This window comes from Schizosaccharomyces pombe (assembly GCF_000002945.2).
Source record: "Schizosaccharomyces pombe strain 972h- genome assembly, chromosome: I".
Classification (NCBI taxonomy): domain Eukaryota; kingdom Fungi; phylum Ascomycota; class Schizosaccharomycetes; order Schizosaccharomycetales; family Schizosaccharomycetaceae; genus Schizosaccharomyces; species Schizosaccharomyces pombe.
In genome coordinates this window covers 4,619,474-4,642,276 of record NC_003424.3, presented here as the reverse complement: position 1 = coordinate 4,642,276, position 22,803 = coordinate 4,619,474, and the positions used below count along the sequence as shown (strand labels likewise).

The window sequence follows — 22,803 nt, the reverse complement described above, 5'->3', positions numbered from 1 at the left end:
AACTCACACCAATTTTCTAATAACTAGGGTTATGGTTACGAAATCTATCTCAAGTATTGTTTAGATATTTAGAAAATACATGTATATACATTTTTTACAAAATACATTTAACAATCTATTAGGCATTTGCATATTCGATGCATGAAATATTAACAGTTACATTTGGAAGAAAGAGCAACTTCTGTTGGACGCATTTTTGGAACACTCAAGAGTCTTATTTTGTATACGATCCGAACGATCATGCAAAGGTTAATGTAAACACCAATTTCCGTGTACTGAAAAAGCGTGATCCAGAAGCTATTGTTACGGTTCCTCGTGAGTGCATATATGATACTCCAATTGAGTTTGGAAATACTAGAAAAAACTGGTTAGAGGAGTTAAATGAGTCATCAGGAGGAAAAGGTACAGCATGGGATGGTAAACTCACGCAGATTATGCAGACTCCAGTCGATGTGCATCCGTACCAAGAAGCACTTTGGAGTCGAGATGAGATCCATGAGGGAAACGCAATAGAATCAGAATATGAACTTCCTTCTATTCGTCCAAAAAGCGTTAAATATTGGTCAGATTTCAATCGGTTATTTTTAGATACTGAGTATTTATTTCCAGTAAACTGTTCGGAACTGAATTCATCGGACTTTTCATTTCAACTCGGTGTAGAAAGGTTTCATGATTTTGATAAGCAATTCAATGTATGGGATGAAGGATTGAGGCCGCTTGTTGAAGAATGTGATAGCGTCCAAGGGTTTCAAGCAGCAATAGACATAGACACTCCGTGGGGTGGATTTGCGAGCGAATACATGAAAGTAGTTCAAGATGAGCTAGGAGAATGTCGTGTTCCCACTTGGGTCTATGGGATTCGAGAGCCGATTCAGTCAGATTCATCCGCAACTATTGATAATCATTTCGGAAAACTAAATGAAGCACTTTCGTTATCTCAGCTCAACGGATCTTGTTCTCAGTACTTCCCTTTGTGTACAATATCACAAGGTGATGACCTTTGGGCTTCCTCCGCAAAAATTAATTTGGCTATTGAGTCCTTTACATTGCCCACAAGGGTTTACGGGTCTTCCTGCTACAGAATGAAAGATATCGAATCAAAGCTACAATCAGAAGGAAGAGGTTTTATCCATAATTTGAACTTTAAAGCAAAAAATTACTCGTCTAAAGAATGGGCACTAGTGAGTAGTGCCTCCTTTGTTAATGTTGCTCAAGATTACAGTCAGCAAAACAATTGTTTATTTGGAGTCGTACGCAGCCCCAAAGATAATCAAGGATTACTAGAAGGAAAAAATTATAACGCAAGTAGCATATCGAAAATAGTAAACATACAAAATTTAGGATTGCCGAGCTTAGAGACAGTTCCAGAAGGGTTGCGCACATTGGATACTGTTTTTGTGGAAGCTACGAATGACGGTCAAATTAATTCACACATTCAAGGTCTTACAAAATCTTTGAATCGTCGCTTTGTTTCATTTGTTGATCAAGATGAACTTGAAGAAATAAGAGAAATATTATCTTCATATATTATTTAGAAATCAAGGAATACGTTGGGCGAATAGTTCAAAGTATGAAATTTCCAAATACTTTTACAGTCCAATGATTACTTGAGAAAATTTCTAATAAGCTTGACTAAATGAGCTTTTCCCTCATTATCAGCTGTTTGCAACGAAGTAGTCGAAAGTTCATTACCTAATGTCTAATAATTAATGTCATTCAATCATGTAACTATTAAGAAAGAAAACAGTATCCTTTTTTTTTGCATTGGCTTTAGAATTTCCTCTCCAAGATTTTTAACATTATTCTTCTTGAATTAAGGACATGACCATACTATTATCCGTTAGTACATTATAAAAAATAGTGCCGCTAAAACAACAAGAGCATTTGCTCCAAAGAATAGCGAAAACTTACCAGTAAAGTAAAGTAAAAAACATTATAAGATAAAAGGTAACTTTAATAAAGTTGTCACGTTTATGGCGACCCAATTGGCGAAAAATTTCTGTAGCGTCAAGGATATGAGTTTTATGAATGACTTGATTGGCATGGAATACCAATAACGGCAGGTTTGCCAAGAACAAAAGCCATTTTTTTCCAAGAAGAAGTAATAGTGTTACTAATGTATGAGATATGATTTCGGGCATTACAAGATCATTCAACTTGTTGCACAAATCAATAGGGTTAATATAGTCCATCTCTAAATCCTGAAATAATTAAGTTAGCATTTCAACTACTTTTCTATTTGCATAATTATCTTACACTAAACATGATGACACAAAAGATCTGAAGAAGCATATTGGCACCATTCAGCCTGTAAAAAGTATAAGCTAAGTAATTCAAAGATCCCCAACTTACAAAAGACATGCTATGTAAACAAAAGAGCCAAAGGACATCATCTTTAAATCACTATTTAGGGTTGGAGTTGTATTTGGGGACTAAGACAAAGGTTGTGCCTTGGTTGTTGTGGTAAAAATCAGAAGTTTCAACTACAACAGTACTTACGAAATGTAGAGTAAATTGGTAAAACTTTTTTGCTAAGAGTAATGAAAAATTCATACAAGTCTATTCGTAAATTCCAATAGTTTTTGGGGTTTACTGTCGAACTATTTAATTATGTGAAATATCATAGTGATGCTTCAACCATATAAGTAATAGCTAATTTTACTTAATTTGAACATTCAGATATTGATTCAAAGAGGAATATAACACAATTTTTACTATACGTATCAGTTCATATATAAAAAGAACAAAAAGTATTTGGAATTCACTGTTATCTTCTTTTCTATACTTTAAGTACATCAACTTTAGAACTAACTTAATGTGCCATTGACAACAGTTTGAGCTTTACAGAATCCGAGGTCCTTTTTTCCCTTGACAAATAGCCTATGCAACCCACTTTCATCCTTGTAACCACAAATTAAATCCTCTCCACTTGTAAATCCAGGCTGAATAGCTTCCCAAATTTTACGCTTAGGGTTCAATTGCGCTTCAGGTTCCTCCGTATCAAATCCCTCGAAAGTAAGTCGATCACCTATTTCAGCGTTTTCTGGAGGCAAAACAAACTCAACAACAGATTTGTCTGGAGATGAGGCACAAAAAACCATAGCTTGAGACTTTACACTACGCATGTTGACGGGCTTTAAATTAGCGACAACAATAACTTTGCGTTGCTGCATTTGTTCCAATGGAATGTACTTAACTAAACCACTGCAAACAGTTCTTGGTCCCTCAGCATCACCACAATGTATGGTAGAAACGTACAAACTGTCAGCATTGGGATGTTTGACTGCCTTCTCAATAAAGCCAATGCGGAAATCAATCATGGAAGGGACAGGAGTAGCAGCTTTAGGAGGTTCCTTGGGAGCCTTCTCCTTTTTATCTTTTTTATCTTTTTTGTCTTTCTTTTCCTTCTTATTTTGCTTCTCCTTTTTAGCACCTTCTAAACCTTTAGGAGCCTTCTCGACGGATTTAACTGAGGCTTCCTGAGAAGGCTTTCCTTCCTTTTTCTCCTTCTTATCCTTTTTAATTACAGAAGGACGTTGAATCTTAGGAGCATTCAAATCGATGTTTGCCAACTTCATCGACATACTATTAGCAGCTTCCATAACACTTTCCTGATGTTGAATAAAATCAAACCATCTACAAACATTGTTAAGCTTGTATCCCTCCTTCGCAGATAATCCACATATGTAAGAATGAATACGAGCATATACAGCAAGATCAGCAACACTTATACCAGAATCCTGAGCAATGAAAGTAGAAGACTTTAAAAACTCATCTAGCTGTTCAACGATCGATTGGGTTTCTATGGGTGAAAATGCCTTGGTAGTCCACTCCAAAATTTGAGCCTTCTCGAAATCAGTGTTTCCTAAAAGCTCGGGCTTCTGCTCAGACACAGCTTTGAACAAACTGCTCACTGGACCTTCTTTAGTTTCTGGGATAGAAATTTGTAAATATTTGGAAATAAACTTCAGTTCCGTGGACATTGTACCTGAAACTGTGGGTTGGTGGTGAGAAAAAGTTAACTTAGCATAGAACTGTGGACTACGGATATTATTCAATGTCACCGTCTCAAATCGAAGTAGATAACTAAATTTATGAGTAATGAATAGTTTATATGGGTATTTTAATACGCAAAATTCTTTTGCCCAGAGAAAACTCATTCTGCGGTAGAAGTACAGATGAAAAGATATGCAATTCGAATAAACGAAAACGTTAAGTTGTATGGTTCTTTATAAGAGATTGAAATTGTTTAAATTACTTAGAAATAACCAATAATTTAAATGAATATCTATACGAAATTGCTTAGTTACATCATTTTCTATATTAAAAACATAAACTAGTAAAAAGCACTGCGAAAAATCATAATAAAGAATACTAAGAATCAAGCTTTCGATATAATGGGACGTTATCTGAGCCCAAACTCACAACCGTTCCATGGTCATGCAATAATAATTTTAAATTTGGTGGCTTCTGGTTTTCGTAAGTATTCATTGCAGTCAACCAAAGACGTTGCATATCATAAAATAAGGTCTCTGGAGGAAGGTTTACACACCCTCCATTGTAGCTGTCAATCACAACGTCAATAGCTTGTTTTGGTAAGTAGTGATGCTTTTCGTTAACATACAGAGCCTTAATAATATCTATAAAGGTTTCTCTAATACGAGTAGTGTTATGATGGCGTACAACTGCACTTTTATGAACAGATTTTTTTCCAGACCTTATAGCCAGTCGGATTGGCGTTTGAGAATAATCTAACTTAGGAAAGCGGTATGACCTGTTGTTTAAAAATTCATGAAAAGGAATTAACCAAGCTCTTGGTATACAGTACAAAGTCATATATTTAGTTCTGGCCAATTTTTGAGTAGCCCTGATAATTTGCATTTCTTCTTGGCTTATTTTTTCCTTGGACAAATATCCCAAACTAATAGAGTGAGAAGATTTGGGTCTGAGATGTGGTTGTATATATTGAACAAGATACTCAAAGTTTCTTTTCAAATTAGAGGTCATTCTTTTAGCGTTTAACAATTTCGTACTATTAAATTTGCACTCTCTTTTGGATGATCATTTTTAATCCTGTGTGAATTTATTCAATCTATTATACAAACCAAAAAATTTGGTTGTTATCAATATGGGCGGTGTGAGTAAAAGAACACTATTTCAATGTTCTCTGGGCGTTTGCAAAGAAATGCAGTAAGCGTTGGATATTTGAAGGAACTGATATATTTTGAAACAGTAGTTGGTCACTTCACACTACACAATTGTACATACTAGTAAATTCTAGGACCTCAATGGTAATTGGGTGGGTTTAATGCTTTACCACAAAATTTAAAACTTGAGTGTTACGACGTATTGAAAGAAATAAAATAAAAAGAAAAAACTTATGCAATAAAGTAACCAATAAATTCCAATAAACTACTAACCAATTTTTATTAATGAATTTCAGAAATTTTCAGTAATGTACATTTTCAATAACTGTTATCCAAAAATACCCAGAATTTAAAATCCTAATCTACAATGAAAACCCAAAGAATCTGGCTAAGCTAAAGTAGCGAACCCAACCATACGAATCCACATTATGCACTAACTTTGGGAATATAGGCATATTCCATATCACCAGATTTCTCATATTCGATCATATCAAGAGCAACGATGCAGGATTCTGCAACAACACGTACATCATCTTTCGAAAACTTCTTTAAAACAGGAAGGCATTCATCGTTAGCAATACCACCTAATGCTTCTGCTGCTTCATGGCGAACCATGGGAACTTCTTCAGTATTTTCCAACACTTTAATCAGAGCAGGAACAGAAGCAGGAGCAATCATTTGACCGAAAACGAAAGCAATTTCATGACGGAACAAAGGGGAAGGATCCTTAAAACCGTCTGTTAAAGCCAACACCGCTTCTTCGTTACCAATGTTACGCAAACGAAACATCACACGATAACGGTAAAATAAGGGCAAATTTTGGTCGACAATTTCAGAACGAAGTTTAGCTACCTCAGATTTCACATCTTGTTCGTGATCGGGCATGGGAGGAGCGGGATCGACAACTGAATCATACATACTGGGAGTAATCTTCTCATTATTCTTATCGAGGCCGTTCTTCCATTGAATGCGGGCAATAGCCAGTTCACAAGTTTCGCGAATAGGAGCTAAAGGATCTTCCTTATAGTATTTTTCCAAAACAGGAAGGCTTTCAGTAAATCCCAAGGCTCCCAAGGCTTCAGCTGCTTCGTGACGTACCATGACTTGTTGGTCAAGATCGTTCACAATATTAATCAAAGGCTGAACAGCATATTGTTGTCCTGATTGCCCCATAACATAAGCCATTTCATGTTTCAGTAATTCGGAATCATCAATAAAGGCTTTGTAAATCGCATCAACGGCACGCTTGTCCCCCTTCTTTGCCAACGCATTCAGACTAAAAAGGGCACGATAGCGAAAGGAAAGAGGATTTGATTTATCTAAATTGACAAGCACGCGCTCTAATTCATCAATAACTGCTTGGGGAACGGGTTCTGAAGACATGTTTAACTGACAAGAAATTTCTCTTGAAAAAATATCAAATTCGACAAGAGAAATGATATTAATTAGCGCTGTGTTTTGTTTTAAATCAGTTAAGTAAGGGAATAATAGTAATGCGTATTACTTTCTTCCTAGAAGTAGCGATGTATCAAAAGCGGTATATTTCTTAAAGCGCTCAATTTTCTTTTTTTCCCTCTATCTATTTATTTAGAGGACTCACTTCTTTCCTATTGTTTCACACTAACTTCTGTCAATATAAGTTGGATGGTGTTGATTAACTTTTCAAGCGATGCAACGTCGCTAATATATCTACAAACATTGACCACATTATTTAGCAAGCGTTGAAAATTTTCACATAAATGGTACGATTTTTCTTAACAGACAAATTTTACGCTGATATCAACTGTGAAATTTGCTTACAATTTTTGTAAATCTTCTTTTGATTCGGAACATCATTTTTAATCACATACCTAAATTCTAAAAAGTTGCCGAGGTAAATTAATGATACTAAAATTTAATCAATGCCATAATATTTTAGGCACGATTATAAATAATTAACTGTTCGCAGTTGATATAAGAAGATGATTATCAACATGTCTTTAACGTTTGGAATTTCCCGTAGTAAAATTCTTTTCAATTAATTTACTTGATTTTGGTGAGATTGAAATGAATTCTTTTATACAGGTTGGTGCGATTTTAGCATTAAAATAATATTTTTTTTAGAAAGAGACTTGCCTTTGCAAAAGTTTCCACCGTAGTATTTTAATGTCAAACGAAACCGAATCATCGAGGCGACTTTGAAACCCTATTGTCTGATGATGCTCCTTAAAAGCTTTCTTTGTTTTTATACAGCAAATTTTCTTTGTTTACGATTATTAGATTTCTTTGTTCCGCGTTACCGATTTCAATAATCAAACAATATGAAACACTACCACCTAGATTTTTAAAGAACCTTTGGTACTCTAAAAAAGCCGGTCAAGTTTTCTTGACACCATGGATAAAAACGATAATTCACAATGTCAATTATCTACGGTGTCCGATGAAATTCTGATTTTCTTGAAGAAACTCCTTTCTCTTTCTGTTTCTGATAATTTGGATGATATATGCGAAACAATTGCACTACAGTCTACTTTCGTGGACACTTTTCGCAGCTTCATTAATGATGAATATTATACAGTTATTTATTTATATGGTAGTCCTTGTTTGACGAGTTCTCCCACTTCTCCTGACTCTTGCACTTTCGGAAATATGACTTTTCAATGGACTAGTTTGTTGCAAGATGTGTTTTCCGGCACCTCAGCATTTGCTATTTTTAAAAGATTCCCACTAACTGATACACCTTTAACATTGCAAAATATGCTTTATATAAATCAGTTACCTATATTAAAAGGAGGCCATAAATCTAATGAAATACCAGAGCGTCCTATAAATGCTATCTTTTTATACACAAAATATGTGATGAGTTGTTATTTTACTGCTTATTTGGCTATGGAATCTGTGGACGATCGTTCAACGATTGATTTAAATTCACCATCAAAAGGAAAAGAATTGGAACTTACATGCCAGAAGTTTGCTGATTTTGAACGTTCGTTTACCTTCTTTTGCCGTGAATATCAAAATTCTGATACAATCCTTCAACATCATCCATTAATACTTTCGACAATCAAGCATGCAGAAGAGAACAATCTAGATCTATCGGTTCGATTATTACCGTCAAAAGTTCTTTCTGACTCTGAGTTTTATAAATCTCTTAGTAATTTGGTTAATGTCTGGTTGAAAACAACTCGCAGTTTGATTAAATTGTTTCATGATCAAATTTCAAAAACGGCTTTAGAGGAGTTTAACTTTTGGCAATTTTACTATCGCTCTTTAAGCCGTTTAAATGACCAATTGCATAGCAGGCCTGTTCTTTTTGTATTGGACATTCTAGCGTTTGGTAAACGATTCCACACGATTGCTTCTTTCAATTCAGAAACGAATATACAGTGTTTTGTTGACAAGGTAGGGAAAATAGACGCCCTTTTTAAGGAAATCTCCCTAGACATTTTTCTATCTTCTTCCACTCTTGAATCTCTTCAACTCTCAGCAGCCTTGTTGTACTCGACTTTTTCGAAGAAATGGAGAAATACTGGTTATCCCGAAACGAGAGTTTTAGATTTTATTAATTTTATAACTGAGGACTTATTAAAACTTATTTCTCGACTGCTTCCAGCTTTAGGGGCTTTAAGCCTTTCTAATGTAGACTTTTCACACAGAACCGCGGTTTCTTCTGACATATTGTCTTTATGTTATATTCGTTTAAAAGATTTTTTACGAATCTCCGGTAGTTTAAAAGAGGAACAATCCTATTATGGTCTTAAAAATTCAATTAAGCAAATAAAAGCCTTTGAAAATAAATTGAAGTATATTCAATCTTTTCATGAAAAGCACCAACAGCTCATTGGTGCTCTTTCCGAGGTTTATGGATTAACTCATTTAACTGAACTCGAAATTCTTGAACATTTGAACAAAAAAGAACATGTATTCAATATTCTGACGGTTTTTAAAGATCTTCAAAGTTTGAATGTACTTGATATTTCCCTAAAGGGTGTTAATGCGTGGAATTCTTTAGAAACTTCATATTACAATTGCATGACTGTTTTAGAGGATGAAGTAATCGCACAGTTGAAGTCTCTGTTACAATATTCTAAGACTTCATCTCAGATGTTTACAACGCTCATGAGGTTTCAACCATTGTTTTTCCGTACTCGTGTCCGCACTTCTATCTCAGATTGTCTACATCTACTAGTTAATCGTATAAAGCAAGAGCTGGACCTTTTAAAGACCAGGTTTACTGAAGATGTTTCAGATACAGAGCTTATTGCTATGAATGAGCTTCGTAACTTACCAATGGCGTCTAGTGCTATCATATGGGCTACCCAATTGAAAAATAGGCTCCATGAATATACTAAAAACATTAACATAATATTCGGTGAAGATTGGAATAACTTTCCCGATGGCTTTGAATTAAAGGTTGAGTGTATTACTTTACAGAAACGGTTAGATACAAATCTGATTTTTACTAATTGGATAAATGATGTATCATCTAGGAACCTAAATTTTGATTTTGATTCTAAAATTTTTTATTTAACTCAATCTGAAAGTGCGGAATCACCTCTACGCTTATCTGTAAGTATTGATTTCGACCCCTGTTCTTTTTGCAAAGAAATACGAACTCTTGCTCATTTGGGGTATAATATACCCTCTCAACTTATGGAGTTAGCAAGTTGTCTTCAAAGAATACAATTAATTGCCATGTGTTTGATTGACTCGGTACAGTCATTTAACGATGTTTCTTTTGAGATTAGTAAAACTGAGGAAGAGAGATTCCTGCTTCAGGAGTATGAACTTGCTGTTCGTCAACATATAGTTACAGGACTGTTCATATCATGGAATGATTTTATAGTGGGTAATTTGTCAACTCCTCCAAAGTGTGCAATAGGAAAAAGAAATTTTCTTAAGAACATCCATCCTAATGTTGAAAATTATGCTTATCAATTCAGTTCCCTTACCAGTCTTCTAATGAATAAACGAAATGCTATTTCACACACTTATATGCAAATACAAGAACAGTTGTTTCAGTTGGACATTTGCGAATATAGTGGCGATATCTTTTTAACTATTCAAAGAAAGCTACAGGATCTCATTGATCTTCTTTATGTAAATGGTTATTCCAATTTACCACCTTTTGTCCGAGCGCTTAACCTACGGTTTCAGGATCTTTTAATATCTCGCTGCCGGAAATTTCTTTCATTTTTTAAAACAACCATTTTAACATCGGGTAACGAGAACAATGATCTTAAAAGTAAATTTTCTTCTGATATGTATGAAAAGCTGAGAGGTTTTTTAAAACCAACGAACTTGACTATCCAAAGGAACATTATTGAGTTTGATCCACCAGTATATAGGAAAAAGGAAGATAGTATATATTTACTTGATATGTGTCTTCAAAGTGTTGTCAATATTCCTCTGCTATCTATTAAAACAACTGCCCAAAGGAATTGCACATTGATTGGGTTTTTTCCAGTAATAAACCGTCTTGAGTCTGAAATCCTAGGAATCTTTGAAAGTTTGTTATTTCATTTTGATAGCATCTTAGGTTATCAAAACTATTGGAAGAAAGTTGAGCCTTTTTTGAATTTAAATAGTCTTAACTTGCTATTAAAATCTGAGCTATTTCAACTGGACCAATGCTATTCCTTGAGTTTATACCTCATCCATTTAAAAAGTGAAGTTGATGAGATTGGAAAAGTCACTGACTTCAAAATTTTCAGTGTTAACAACACGGAATTTAAAAGTCAAGTATATTTGTATTTAAGAGAATGGATAAATGCGCTTTTCGATCGTTTTACGTTCTTGCTGGGTAAGGAGTCTGAACACCTACTGAATGAACTAGATGATACTCATAGTTCACTTAGTACAGTTGACTTTACGGTTAATAACACTGAGAGTTTAATAAATTCTTTAAAAATATTTAAAAAAGCGGGATGTTACAAGCTGAACGTGGAGCATAAAATAATTACTTATCAAAATTATGAGATGACTTTTAATGACTGCGACGCCTTTTCCGAATTTAATTTCAGTTTACTAAAAGATATTACTTCTAAATGGAAGGACTTACTCGAAAGCTTTGAATGCCGTCGACTTAAACTAGAAAATAATAAAGATGAAATTTTGAGAAACTTTAGCGAATTTGCAAAAAGGGTTAACACAGAGACACTATCGTTAATTTCTGAATGGTGTGCTTCAAGTTTATCTCTGATAAAGGCAAATTATGATGAATTTTCTTCTACAGTTGATGATTTTTTGTTTCGCTTTTCTAAAGCTACTGAACAATGTCTAATGGTAAAATATATAAAGAAAGACCTCGAAATCGAAATTGAGGAAAGTTGCGATTTTTCTATACAAACCGAAGAAATTCATCTTTATAAGAAATTTAAAGATGTAATCTCCTCAAACTTGGAGTTTATAGTCGAGATAAAAAATACAAGATGGAAATTATTTGATACAGCTACTTTGTCAGTTCAGACAACACATCAAATAAATGCTCTAGAAAGCGTTCATACCAGTTTCCAACACTTTAAATTGTTTACAAATACTAAACAATCTTTAAATCAACTAAAGGATTGTACCTTGTTATTGCAAAAACTCAAAAGCTGTCCCCTTAAACCCGTTCATTGGATTTCCCTGTTTGAAATTACTAAAAGTACCGAGCAATTAGATTTTGAGAAGTTACTAGTTTCTGATATTTTGGGAATTGATTTGCAAGCTCATGAAAGTTTTATCACAACTTTACTAAACTCGGCAGTGGTAGAGGCTAATTTAGAGAATCAATTTAATGAAGTCCATAGTTTTTGGAAAAATTCATATTTCTCTTTCAAAAGTTTTAAAGGAAGAAATTATATTGTTGTTGGCTGTCAGGAGTTAATTGATGCTGTTGAAAAAAACATGGATTCTCTTAATTTAATAAAAACGTCTAGGCACTTCAAAGATGGGGATATGAATATTACAGATCTTCAATCAAAAATGAAAATTATTGTAAAATTTTTGAATATTTGGAAAGAAATTCAACAGATCTGGACTCACCTAAGCGCTATATTTTATGAAAGTACATATATACAACAACTACTACCAGAGCTCGCTGCATCATTCTTCAATTCTTCAAAAACCTATATGCATTTGGTAACTTTGCTTAAAGAACGGAGTTATCTTTATAAAGTTTCTAATATTCCTTCCTTACTGGAATCTGCTGCGAAACTTAGCACCACTCTCGAAGACTCCAAAAAATCTTTGCTCAAATATTTTGAGTTGCAAAGACACAAAATATCTCGCTTATATTTTTTAGGGGATGACGATTTAATGGAGCTGATTAGTAATCCTTGTGACCCTTTTGTAATAAATAAACAAATAATCAAACTTTATCCCGGAATACGCTCACTTATTGTTGATACTGAAAACACTAATATCAATGGTTGTACAACGAATGAGGGAAATGAGCTTTTGTTTGACAATCCTATATGCCTACTTGATAATACTCAGCCTTTGCATTGGATTTCTTCTCTTGAACCATTCTTAAAAGCTACTTTATTCCAACTTTTTTCAACATCTTTTCAACAGATACGTGATTTTTATTACAATAAATCTAGAAATGTTTTTTGTAAAGAATGGTTTCTTCGTTATCCAAGTCAAATAACCCTTCTTTCTTTAAGGTGTACATTGTGCCATGAAATTGAAACAGGAATTGCAGATTGCTGTCTTGACGCTGTTTTCAATTTCATTAATGACGGTATATCTTCTTTAGTACTACTAGCGGACGAAAATGAACTAAGCATAAAAAAGAAAGTTACCTTGATGTTTAATGAGCTATTACATTTTAAGGAAACGGTGGGATTGTTGTGTAAAAATAGCTTTAATAATTACTTTTGGTCTCGTGAAGTTAAAGCTTTTTATCGAGAAGATCATGATGATGAAGCTGTTGTTATCAAAATGTTTTCCTTGGAATTTATTTATGCATTTGAATATTCAGAATTGGATGACCCTATTGTATACACTGATTTAACAAGGAACTGCTTTTCTGTGTTACTGCACTCCATAGCAAGTAACTTAGGTGGATCCCCTATTGGGCCAGCTGGAACAGGTAAAACGGAAACAGTAAAAGCTGTCAGTGCATATCTTGGAAAAAACGTTTTTGTCTTTAATTGCGACAATGCTTTTAATTACAAAACTATTCAGCGTATATTATCTGGTCTTGCTCAAATTGGTACTTATATATGCTTTGATGAGTTCAACAGGTTAGACTCTGGCACCTTGAGTGCTATTTCATACGACATTCAAAGAATACAATCGCTCGTTTCACATAGTGATGGTTTATGTCAAAGCCCTATACTTTTGGACGCACCGACTATTTTCGTAACAATGAATCCTGGGTACTTAGGAAGATTTAAACTTCCAAGTAATCTCAAAAAACTATTCCGGCCTATTTGGATGGGTTCCCCAGATAATAAAAAAATTTGCGAAATTCTTTTTTTAAGCTTTGGCTTTAAGGAGTCTTCCTTGTTATCCCAGGTTTTAGATTCTTTTTTTTTGTGTTGTTCTGGGAGTTTATCGAATTGCTTACATTACGATTTTGGGTTGCGGGCGATGAAAGTAGTTATCAAAGCTGCCAAGCGTATTAAAGGTTTTTTGAAAAAAAAAAATACTATTTGTCAAGAATTGGAAATACTCTGGTATGCTATTCGTGAGGTTTTGTATCCAAGCTTGATATATCAAGACATTCCTCTTTTCTTTAAAGCAGAAGAAAGCTATTTTAACTTCCCAGCTGTTAAAGCAAATGCATTCATTGATCCTGATAATTTTGAAGTGAACATTGAACAAACCTTAAGCAAAAACTTTTTCGGAAATAATCAATACCTAAAATTAAAGATAATGCAGCTTTACCAAATGTCTGAAGCTTATAATGGAATAATTCTGCTAGGCAAGACAGGTTCAGGGAAATCTCAAATTTTCCGAATCTTGCAATCTGCTTTGCTGAATATTGGCATTGATTGTATAGTATATGTGATATCTCCGAAGGCTCTTACCAAAGAAAGCCTCTTTGGTTCCATGAACATGGATACCAGAGAATGGACAGATGGTGTATTTACAAAACTTTTGCGTAAGACTCGTGACTCTTGCTATTATAAGAGGTATATGTTTGTATTCGATGACGAATTGTCTCCGGAATGGGTTGAAGCAATGAATAGTTTACTAGATGACAACAAAACTCTTACCCTTTCTAACGGTGAGAGGATTGCTTTACAGCCTTATGTCAAAATTTTTTTTGAGGCTGATAGCGTAGCTTCACTTACTCGAGCTACTATTAGTCGTTGCGGGTTGATCTGCATTAGCAATATTGATGACAATATATTATCTAGTACGGATAAAATGCTTTCATTTACAAGTGGAGCAACTAATTATCCCCTTGGTTCGTCGAATGATGAGTTTTCGACCGTCTTTTCTAAGGTTTTGACGGACGAAGTAATGATGAATTTAATTTCTTCTTGTTATAAGTTTTCAGTGGATTTGCAGCATATCATGAACTTTACAAAGCAAAGATTTTTCACTACCTTTTATTCGCTCTTAGATCAAACTAAGTTGTTTACCCGTTCTTCTAATATTACTGAAAGTTTAAGTTTCAAAGAACTTTGTAATTATCTAAAAAAGAAAATTTGTTACATACTTGCTTGGTGTTGTACTGGAGATACAGATGCCAAATCACGTGAACGTTTCACACACTGGCTAATGCAAAACGCAAGTGTTGATTTACCTGAAATTAAGGACTTTGAGCACGTTTCAATTTTAGATTTTGACGTCTCATTAGAAACACAAAGTTGGTATCCAATTGCTGGCAAAACCTTGAAGTCTTCTGCACTCAAGTATGCTGGAAACACAGTAATTCCTACCCTAGATACAGTTCGCTATGCGGAATTTCTTAACTTTTCTTTGACTAAAAATCGTTGCGTGATATTTTGCGGACCACCCGGCTCTGGAAAAAGCATGCTTATGCTAGGAACATTGCGGTCTCGCCAAGATGTCGAAGTTATTGCTTTGAACTTTTCTATTTCAACATCCTCAAAATCTGTCGTATCCTTTTTAGAACAAAGTACCGTTTATTATCGTTCTACCGGAATGACCATAATGTGCCCAAAAAATCATGAGAAGGTATTGGTTCTTTTTTGTGATGAAATAAATCTTCCCAGATCAAGAAATTGTTTAGCAGAAGATGTGATATGCTTTCTTCGTCATATGCTTGAGCATCAAGGCTTTTGGCATCCACTACATAAAGAGTGGGTTACCATAAAAAACATATTTGTATGTGGTGCCTGTAATCCCTCAACAGATATCGGAAGAAACGATTTTCCAGAAAGGTTTTTGCGACGAACTGTCCTTATATTTGTTGACTACCCTGAAAGTTATTCACTAGTGACGATTTATAATGCTCTTCTTGAGAAATCCGCTTTGATTAATCAATATAAAACGATTATTTTGAATATTGTTAAGGCAAGTGTAAAATTTTATCAAGTTTTGAGAGAAAACTTCAAATCTAGTACTCAAGGTTATGTTTATACCCCCAGGGACTTAACGCGTTGGCTAATTTCTTTTAAAAACTATGCGGAGTCATATGCAGAAACCAATAACTTGAGTTTAATAAAAGTTTGGTATCACGAAGCGTGTCGTGTTTTATTAGATCGTCTCGTTTCACAAAAGGAATGTTCATGGGGCATGACCGAATTGCAAAAAGTTATTGTGACAGATTTTGGAGAGTTTGAAGTATCCGTGATTTTCGAAAAACAGATCATTTTTACTGATATATTAAAAAATGGTTTGGAATTCCTAGACTTCGCTAGTTTGAGGCCGAAGTTGGAATCGTTATATAAAAAATTTTATTCTTCGCATCCGAACAATACTCTAGTCTTCGTTGATGAAACAATTACACACATTCTTCGTTTTCATCGTATTCTTAACAATTCGGGAATGCATGCTTTGCTCCAAGGTTCCGTTGGTCTAGGACAGAAAGCAGTTGTCGAGTTCGTGTGCTGGTTAAATTCTTTTAGTCTTTTTGAATTGCAAAAAAATCAGACTTATTCTATTGAAGACTTCGAAGATAACCTGAAGTCAATCCTGATATTAGCAGGGACTACTAATTGCAAAGCTTGTTTAGCAATAAACGAATCAATAGCTGGCGTCCCGGGTTTTCTGGATCTTTTAAATAATTTATTAACAAATTCAGAAGTTTCAAATTTTTTTGATCAAAATGATTGGGCTGAAATAAAAAAAAATTTGAATAAACTGAATGAGTTTCAACCTTTGAAATTTGATAGTGAAGAAAGTGTTACTGAAATTTTTATGAATAACGTGTTTCAAAATTTGTGTGTTGTTTTTTATGTTTACACCAGTGCGGATGTGGATTTTCAAACAAATTCCTTGTCTCCCGCTTTGTTAAACAGATGTACTATAGATTACTATCATTCATGGGATTATCATTCTATGTTACAAATTGCGAACGAAGTGCTACAAGAGACTATAAGTTTGAATGCTCTTGATCATGACAACCCAAATCTAAAAAATATTAAAGGAAGTTCCATTTATGATGCCGTTGCGCAGGCAGTCGTAAACACACATACTTCGATCGTTTGGGAATTTAAACATCTAGGGAAAACATCATATTTTTCATGTTTACATTTCATCCGTTTTTTAAACACATTTTGCTTGATTTTTGGAAGAGATGCAAACAAATTGAGTAAAGAAAAAAGCAGAATAGAAAATGGTTTCAAAAAGATCAAGGAAACGTCACAAGGTATTGATAAATTTAAAGAAGCTCTTTCCGATCAGCAAAATGTATTATTTTCGAAAACCAAAACAGCAAACGATAGGCTCCAGTGTATAATACAGACAAAACAAGCAGTTGAGGCCAAAAAAGTCTATAGCCTTCAAGCTGAAGCTTCACTTCAGAAGAAATCATTTTTGCTTAACGAAAAAAAAAATTCTGTCATGAAAGAAGTTTCATATGCAAAGCCAGCAGTGATTGAAGCTAGGAAGTCCGTTAGTGATATTAAAAAGGCACACTTGATAGAATTGCGTAGTCTTTCTCGACCTCCAATGGCTATTAGAATTACTATGGAAGTAGTCTGCAAACTCTTGGGGTTTTCTGCTACGGATTGGAAAAATGTTCAACAGTTGTTAAAAAGAGATGACTTTATTCCGAAAATCTTAAATTACAATCTTGAAAAGGAATTGTCAATTAATTTGAGAAGAAAAATAGAACAAGACTATTTTTCGAATCCCATCTTTACGTTTGATTCGGTTAACAGGGCAAGTAAGGCATGTGGTCCACTTCTTTTATGGATCAAATCTATCTGCAATTATTCAAAAGTTTTAGAGAAATTAGAGCCATTAAATTCTGAAGTTGACAGGTTAAAGCTTGAGCAAAAAAATGCGGAGGAGTGTATCCAAGAAACTATTGCCGCTTGCAAGGATTTAGACGAAAAGTTGTTACAGCTTCAAGAAGAGTATGCATCAATGATTTCCGAAATACATTCGATGGAACTTCAAATGGACGAAGTAAAATGTAAAATGCAACGTAGCATTGAAGTTATTACTGATTTGTCAATTGAGCGTAATGAGTGGTCTGGGTTCTTGAATTTGTATCCAAAGCGCATGTGGAATCTTGTAGGTGAATCCTTAATGGAAGCTTCTTTTGTTGTATATGCTGGAAATTTGGATCCTTCAATGCGTATATTTCTGAGAAACAAGTGCGAACCTATCATAAGTTCGTTTGGCTTTCCTATAAGTAAGTCTGCTGTAAGGACTAACATAGAGCGTTGCGTTCAAACTAGTATCGAAAGCAAATATTATAAAAACTTGACAGATTATTCCTTGGAAAACATTTACATAATTCAGGAAAATAAAAGTCCTCTCTTAATAATAGATCCATCATCTCAAATTCTGGATATCTTACCATCACTATATAAAGGAAAAGCATCCGATCTCATTTCTTTCTCAAATAAGTCATTTCAAAATCAAATCAAGCTTGCTTTACTAAGTGGTTCCGCTATAATAATAAAAGATGCTGAACTTTGGGATGTTTCCATTGAGCCTTTACTGAAACCGGAATTTTTTACTGGATCTGGAGAGGTACAAACTACCTTTGCCAAGGATACTATCACGATAACTTTGCCTTTAAATATTATATTTTTTTCAGAAGTTCAAAGCAACGAACTTGAAAACAAGGCTTCGAAGTTCATGAATGTTGTTAATTTTACACTTAGCATATCCTTGTTGGAAACTCAAATGCTCAAGTCAGTTATAAGTGTGCAAGAACCTGGAGTATTTAAGCAAAAAGACAACTGTTTCACTTTGAAGTTAAGCATTGAACGACAGATACGCAGTTTGCAAGAGCAACTGTTAAAAACCCTATGTTCTTCTAATGAAAACATCGTAGGAACTGACGAGATTGTTGTGCTCCTTAAAAATTTAAAAGAAAAACATGAAACTATAAGGCTTGCGTATTCGGAGAGTCAGTCGATAAATAGAAAGGTGGATGAACTCATAAGACGTTATAAACTAAGCATAAAATCATTTTTATCTGTAGTTGTCGTATTTCAACATTTTATCTCCCTTAAAAAATCTTACTCTTTTTCTTTCAATTTTATTTGGTCAACATTTCATCAAATGCTAAATGTTGTGCTTGAAAATAGAAATCAGGATTTTAAAAGCCTTATAATGGATGCCCTAAGAGATTTAATAAGGCGTTGCTTCCTTTACATATTTCCTGAGGACAGAGTTTTGTTTCTATTTTTGCTAATGTTCTTTTTTTTTCCTAAGGAGACCGAAAGTTTGCGCAAACTTTTGATAGTAAATGGAAAAACTTTAGAACTTGAACAGTCTTATTTAAACTTTTTTGAAACATGTTCTGATAGTAACGAACGTGGAGGCTTAGAATCGTTATTTTTTAAAACCCATGCATCTAATATACAAAATTTCTGTACGGAGGTGCTAGCAAATACACATTGCGAAGAAGATTGTCTGAAACTTCTCTACGATTTATGGTCCTCCGCCTTTAAAGTTGAATTCTCCAATATTAAATATGATTTTCTTAAAATAATAAATGATGAATCAGAAAGTCGAATGCCGACAATTGTTTATTTAATGGAAAATTGTGAAATTGACTCTTTGTTACAAAACGCAAAAATTCCCCAGAATATTAAAAAACTAACTGTATCATTAGGTTCGGCTGAAAATGAATCACTAGCTGATTCCTATTTGAAATTAGCTTCGACAGAGCCTCTATGGTTATTTATAAATAATATACATCTGTCTACCCCTTGGGCTGAGAAATTACCCTCTAAAATGTCTAATCATCTTCACAAGAATTCACGGATTGTTTGTTTGTCGGAAATACATAATCAATTGCCTCATCAGCTTTTGTGTATATCCCGATCAATAGTATTTAATAAACAAACAAGTTTTAAGAATAACTTGCTAAATCTACTTGAACTTTTACCTACTATGACGCACACTCTTCCTCATAATCGTTTTAGATTGTTTTTCTTTCTCTCTTGGCTGCATGCTACATTAGCAGAGATATATTGCTTTACTTGCAGCAGTTGGAAGGAACCATGTTATTTTGACGATTCTGATTTTTACTTTGGTACCAAGATATTGTGCAATATATTGTATAGGAATGTACATTTGGAAGAATTCTCTTGGGGTACTTTTAAAGATTTATTACTTAACGTTGTTTATGGACCGAAGGTGTCTGCGAGTTCGGATTTTATTGCCTTGGATAAAATATTGAAACGTTTAATTGCGCAATTTAAAACCCAAATATCATCAAATATTTTATTGACTGATAACTTTAAATTTATACTACCTTACGAGATTACATTCTCGTCAGCCAAGGAAGTCATAGGCCAGTTACCAGATGAAATTCCACCGGGCTGGTTGGACATACCGGAAAACAGTAAGCGAAAGAGAACTGATATTTATTTTAGTATGTGCATTTAAAACTTGAAACTATTTGTTGTTTACTAAAGACTTTGTCGTAACTTTTATTGTCCTCCCATTAAAACTCCTAGTATAATTTTTTCTAAATTAAGCTCATATTAAACCAAAGAAAACCGAATCCCATTTTAATGCATTAATCTCAGTATAACTTAAGATAAAGCATATCATTTTAATAAAATTTTAAGTCAATTTATAAATTTTGAAAGCTTCACAATTCATATCAATTTAGACACCCAAATTTTCAGCCTTTCTTTTTATCAAAAAACTAAGCTGCGCCCATCAACTTTAGAGCAAGTGCTTCTTGATCTTCTAAGGAATTCAAGTTTTCAACTTCAACAATGCCTCCATGGTCTCGTTCATCATTGTCCTCAAACCACTTCTTTTGCTTTTTAGATGTTTCAGGAAGTTCGTCATCCACGAAAGCGACAATAGGCCCCTCCGGTACGTACTCATCAGGAGTCGCATCTTGTTGAGTTATTCTTTCAAGTTCTTGGCGTCTTCGCTTCTTTTCCAACTGCTTCTGACGGACTGTTTCCTTATCAGTAATGTCAGCCTTTTCTAAAGCTTTACGTTCTTCTGCCAGATGTGAAGCAATCAAAGCAGCAGGATCACCAGCTTTTTGAAAAGTATCCTCAGTATTCATGGCATAGAAGGGAATTGCGTTCCCTTCATCGTCAAAGTAAACTTTATCTGCGCTCTTTTTATACTTAAGCATAGCCTTCTTAGATGACGCCATTTTCTCTTTTCTTTTTGAATTTGCATTAAACCTCTCTCCAGTTTCCTCTGGTAAGTCATGATCAACACGCTTCACTTGCAGGAAGTCACCGTCATCTTCGTCTGAGTTGACCTCCACAAGCCTTTGCCTATGAGCAGCTAAAACGTCTTGATTTTTTCTTTCAAAAATACGATCATATTTGGTACGCACATTCTGTTTATTTTCAACATCAACCTCAGATTCTTCTGATGAATCTAAAGAAGTGGAGGAGTTGTAGTCTTTCTGAGATTGAGAATGATTTTTCAATTTACCAAACGTGATTTTTGGAGTCCCGGGCAAACCAAGAGAATCAGCAAATGCTTCAACAGGAAGTTTGTCAAGTTGAAACACATCTTTATCTTTCTGAAGATAAATAGAGCGAAGATAAGAGATGAAGGCTTTTTGACCGATGTACTTTATGTCATTATCTTTAAAACAAAGGTTTTGTAATTGATTACGAATGCTAGTTTTCTTCCCATCTTTAACATTAATTCTTTCAACAGCTATTTTTTTCGATTCCAGACGCTTCAAAAAAGCTTCTTCGGAAGGAAGTAGAAGCAATAGAGCATTTCCGCTTCTATTATAACGAGCTGTACGTCCAACTCTATGAATATAAGTATCAACATCTTCAGGCGCATCCAATTGAATAACCCAATCTACAGCTGGGAAATCCAATCCACGAGCGACAATGTCGGTGCAGAACAAAACAACGTGACGAGAAGATGTAAACTTAGCAGTAACCTCCGTTCTAGTTGTTTGCTTCTGTTTTCCGTGCAAATGTAAAAGTGAAATACCGGGTCGCATGCGCCGAAAAGTTTCATACACAAAACGGACTTGCTTACAAGAAGACAAGAAAACAATTGTCTTAAACTTTAGATGCGTACGAATGAAACCAAACAGAATATCCAGTTTCTCGGTTAATGGAACAGTAAGATAAAACTGGTTGAGGTTACTAGGGGTACTCGATGTATCATTTTCGTGAACTGAAATGAAATCAGGATTTTGAAGCGACAACCTAGCCAAGTCTTTAACAGATTTTGTCTGAGTGGCAGAAAACAGCATAGTCTGACGATGAACAGGAAGGCTGGAAACAATGGCATCTAGCGTAGTGCGAAATCCCATATCAAGGATTCTATCAGCTTCGTCTAATATCAACATTTGTAAACCTGAAGTATCAAAATTTACAGCTTGATCAATGTGTTGTAACAATCTCCCAGGTGTACAGACAAGGATATTCATACGAGAAAGACGTTCTTTTTCTTCTTTATAATTATTTCCTCCAATAATCAGACCAGCCGAAAAGGAATGTAGACGGCCTATTTTTACCAACGTTTCGAATGTCTGAATTGCCAATTCTCTCGTAGGCGAAATGACCAATGCTCCCAAACCATCAAGAGAGGTCCATTTTTTTCGATATAAATTTTCAATCAAAGGGACGATAAAGGCTAAGGTTTTTCCACTTCCTGTTTTCGCAGCACCTAAAATATCACGGCCCTTAAGTGCTGAAGGAATACATTGTTTTTGAATCTCAGTTAGTGTTATAAAATGTGCATTTTTCAATGCACTTTTTGTAGGTTGAGTAAGAGGTAACTCTGCAAAATGATCAACAGTTTCAGAAAGTGCTTCAATTTGAGAGTTAAGTTCTTCAATTTCTTCTTCTTCTTCTTTTCTCTTTTTTTCACGGGCTTCTCTACTCCTTCCAGTACGATTCTTAGGCATTCTGTAGGTTTTGCAGATTTAAAAAAAATATAAACCTATGGTGGACAGCTAAGGGTTACAAACTCGGTATTCGAGCGAAGTGCTTTAAATTATTATTATTGCGTTAATGTGAAATTAGCTACTATAGTAAATATTCAATTATGTTTTATGTCAGCTACGCAGTTTGATATCTGTTTTAACGATACATAGTACTGCGGTGAGTTTTACTTGCGACCTACA

The 22,803-nt window shown here is 34.5% G+C and overlaps 7 protein-coding genes and 12 long non-coding RNA genes across 19 annotated transcripts, besides 1 other annotated feature; 6 read left to right on the top strand and 13 right to left on the bottom strand.

Annotated features, from left to right (window-relative positions):
- On the top strand, positions 1 to 1,728 carry dml1 (GTPase dml1). Its single transcript, NM_001020087.3, has one exon. It carries the CDS (start codon positions 138 to 140, stop codon positions 1,533 to 1,535), a length of 1,398 nt encoding a protein of 465 aa, NP_594658.1. The 5' UTR covers positions 1 to 137; the 3' UTR covers positions 1,536 to 1,728.
- On the bottom strand, positions 152 to 1,314 carry SPOM_SPNCRNA.4089. Its single transcript, NR_193450.1, has one exon. It is a non-coding gene; the product is annotated as a non-coding RNA (long non-coding RNA).
- On the bottom strand, positions 1,464 to 2,462 carry erv14 (cornichon family protein Erv14). The gene is made up of 4 exons (NM_001020086.4): positions 2,353 to 2,462; positions 2,257 to 2,308; positions 1,912 to 2,201; positions 1,464 to 1,830 (listed from the first exon to the last, which is right to left on the bottom strand). Exons 1-4 carry the CDS (start codon positions 2,391 to 2,393, stop codon positions 1,800 to 1,802), a joined length of 414 nt encoding a protein of 137 aa, NP_594657.2. The 5' UTR covers positions 2,394 to 2,462; the 3' UTR covers positions 1,464 to 1,799.
- Positions 2,463 to 2,629: 167 nt separating this feature from the next.
- Positions 2,630 to 4,174, bottom strand: asc1 (methionyl and glutamyl-tRNA synthetase cofactor). The gene has a single exon (NM_001020085.3). The coding sequence runs from the start codon at positions 4,158 to 4,160 to the stop codon at positions 2,808 to 2,810; it is 1,353 nt and encodes a 450-aa protein (NP_594656.1). The 5' UTR covers positions 4,161 to 4,174; the 3' UTR covers positions 2,630 to 2,807.
- Positions 3,130 to 4,228, top strand: SPOM_SPNCRNA.4088. The gene has a single exon (NR_193449.1). It is a non-coding gene; the product is annotated as a non-coding RNA (long non-coding RNA).
- A 47-nt stretch (positions 4,229 to 4,275) lies between these two features.
- Positions 4,276 to 5,311, top strand: SPOM_SPNCRNA.1007. The gene has a single exon (NR_149846.1). It is a non-coding gene; the product is annotated as a non-coding RNA (long non-coding RNA).
- On the bottom strand, positions 4,334 to 5,007 carry SPOM_SPAC30C2.03 (uncharacterized protein; the record flags this gene model as incomplete). Its single annotated transcript, NM_001020084.3, has 1 exon — positions 4,334 to 5,007. One exon carries the CDS (start codon positions 5,005 to 5,007, stop codon positions 4,375 to 4,377), a length of 633 nt encoding a protein of 210 aa, NP_594655.1. The 3' UTR covers positions 4,334 to 4,374.
- Positions 5,312 to 5,378: 67 nt separating the features above from the next.
- On the bottom strand, positions 5,379 to 6,802 carry mmd1 (deoxyhypusine hydroxylase). The gene has a single exon (NM_001020083.3). The coding sequence runs from the start codon at positions 6,528 to 6,530 to the stop codon at positions 5,574 to 5,576; it is 957 nt and encodes a 318-aa protein (NP_594654.1). The 5' UTR covers positions 6,531 to 6,802; the 3' UTR covers positions 5,379 to 5,573.
- SPOM_SPNCRNA.4087 lies at positions 5,787 to 6,559 on the top strand. The gene has a single exon (NR_193448.1). It is a non-coding gene; the product is annotated as a non-coding RNA (long non-coding RNA).
- Positions 6,803 to 7,008: 206 nt separating the features above from the next.
- SPOM_SPNCRNA.4086 lies at positions 7,009 to 7,426 on the bottom strand. Its single transcript, NR_193447.1, has one exon. It is a non-coding gene; the product is annotated as a non-coding RNA (long non-coding RNA).
- A 94-nt stretch (positions 7,427 to 7,520) lies between these two features.
- On the top strand, positions 7,521 to 20,111 carry dhc1 (dynein heavy chain, minus-end directed microtubule motor Dhc1; the record flags this gene model as incomplete). The annotated part of the gene is made up of 1 exon (NM_001356171.2): positions 7,521 to 20,111. The coding sequence occupies one exon, from the start codon at positions 7,521 to 7,523 to the stop codon at positions 20,109 to 20,111; it is 12,591 nt and encodes a 4,196-aa protein (NP_001342921.1).
- On the bottom strand, positions 7,989 to 8,273 carry SPOM_SPNCRNA.4085. Its single transcript, NR_193446.1, has one exon. It is a non-coding gene; the product is annotated as a non-coding RNA (long non-coding RNA).
- SPOM_SPNCRNA.4084 lies at positions 8,426 to 8,967 on the bottom strand. The gene has a single exon (NR_193445.1). It is a non-coding gene; the product is annotated as a non-coding RNA (long non-coding RNA).
- On the bottom strand, positions 10,035 to 10,791 carry SPOM_SPNCRNA.4083. Its single transcript, NR_193444.1, has one exon. It is a non-coding gene; the product is annotated as a non-coding RNA (long non-coding RNA).
- SPOM_SPNCRNA.4082 lies at positions 11,524 to 12,348 on the bottom strand. Its single transcript, NR_193443.1, has one exon. It is a non-coding gene; the product is annotated as a non-coding RNA (long non-coding RNA).
- SPOM_SPNCRNA.1006 lies at positions 14,776 to 16,437 on the bottom strand. Its single transcript, NR_149845.1, has one exon. It is a non-coding gene; the product is annotated as a non-coding RNA (long non-coding RNA).
- On the bottom strand, positions 16,463 to 19,041 carry SPOM_SPNCRNA.4081. The gene has a single exon (NR_193442.1). It is a non-coding gene; the product is annotated as a non-coding RNA (long non-coding RNA).
- hca4 (ATP-dependent RNA helicase Hca4) lies at positions 19,926 to 22,605 on the bottom strand. Its single transcript, NM_001020081.3, has one exon. The coding sequence runs from the start codon at positions 22,582 to 22,584 to the stop codon at positions 20,377 to 20,379; it is 2,208 nt and encodes a 735-aa protein (NP_594652.1). The 5' UTR covers positions 22,585 to 22,605; the 3' UTR covers positions 19,926 to 20,376.
- Positions 20,652 to 22,738, top strand: SPOM_SPNCRNA.1005. Its single transcript, NR_149844.1, has one exon. It is a non-coding gene; the product is annotated as a non-coding RNA (long non-coding RNA).
- Positions 22,733 to 22,803: part of an LONG TERMINAL REPEAT that runs on past the window's edge.

Excerpts from the sequence above, each read along its gene's own strand:
- dml1 (NM_001020087.3), top strand. The coding sequence starts at position 138 with ATGCATGAAATATTAACAGTTACATTTGGAAGAAAGAGCAACTTCTGT.
- erv14 (NM_001020086.4), bottom strand. The coding sequence starts at position 2,393 with ATGATGTCCTTTGGCTCTTTTGTTTACATAGCATGTCTTTT. Across the intron at positions 2,309-2,352 it reads GTTTACATAGCATGTCTTTT|GCTGAATGGTGCCAATATGC; the intron begins GTAAGTTGGGGA and ends TACTTTTTACAG. Across the intron at positions 1,831-1,911 it reads TTTTTTACTTTACTTTACTG|TATGGTCATGTCCTTAATTC; the intron begins GTAAGTTTTCGC and ends AACGGATAATAG.
- asc1 (NM_001020085.3), bottom strand. The coding sequence starts at position 4,160 with ATGAGTTTTCTCTGGGCAAAAGAATTTTGCGTATTAAAATACCCATAT.
- mmd1 (NM_001020083.3), bottom strand. The coding sequence starts at position 6,530 with ATGTCTTCAGAACCCGTTCCCCAAGCAGTTATTGATGAATTAGAGCGC.
- hca4 (NM_001020081.3), bottom strand. The coding sequence starts at position 22,584 with ATGCCTAAGAATCGTACTGGAAGGAGTAGAGAAGCCCGTGAAAAAAAG.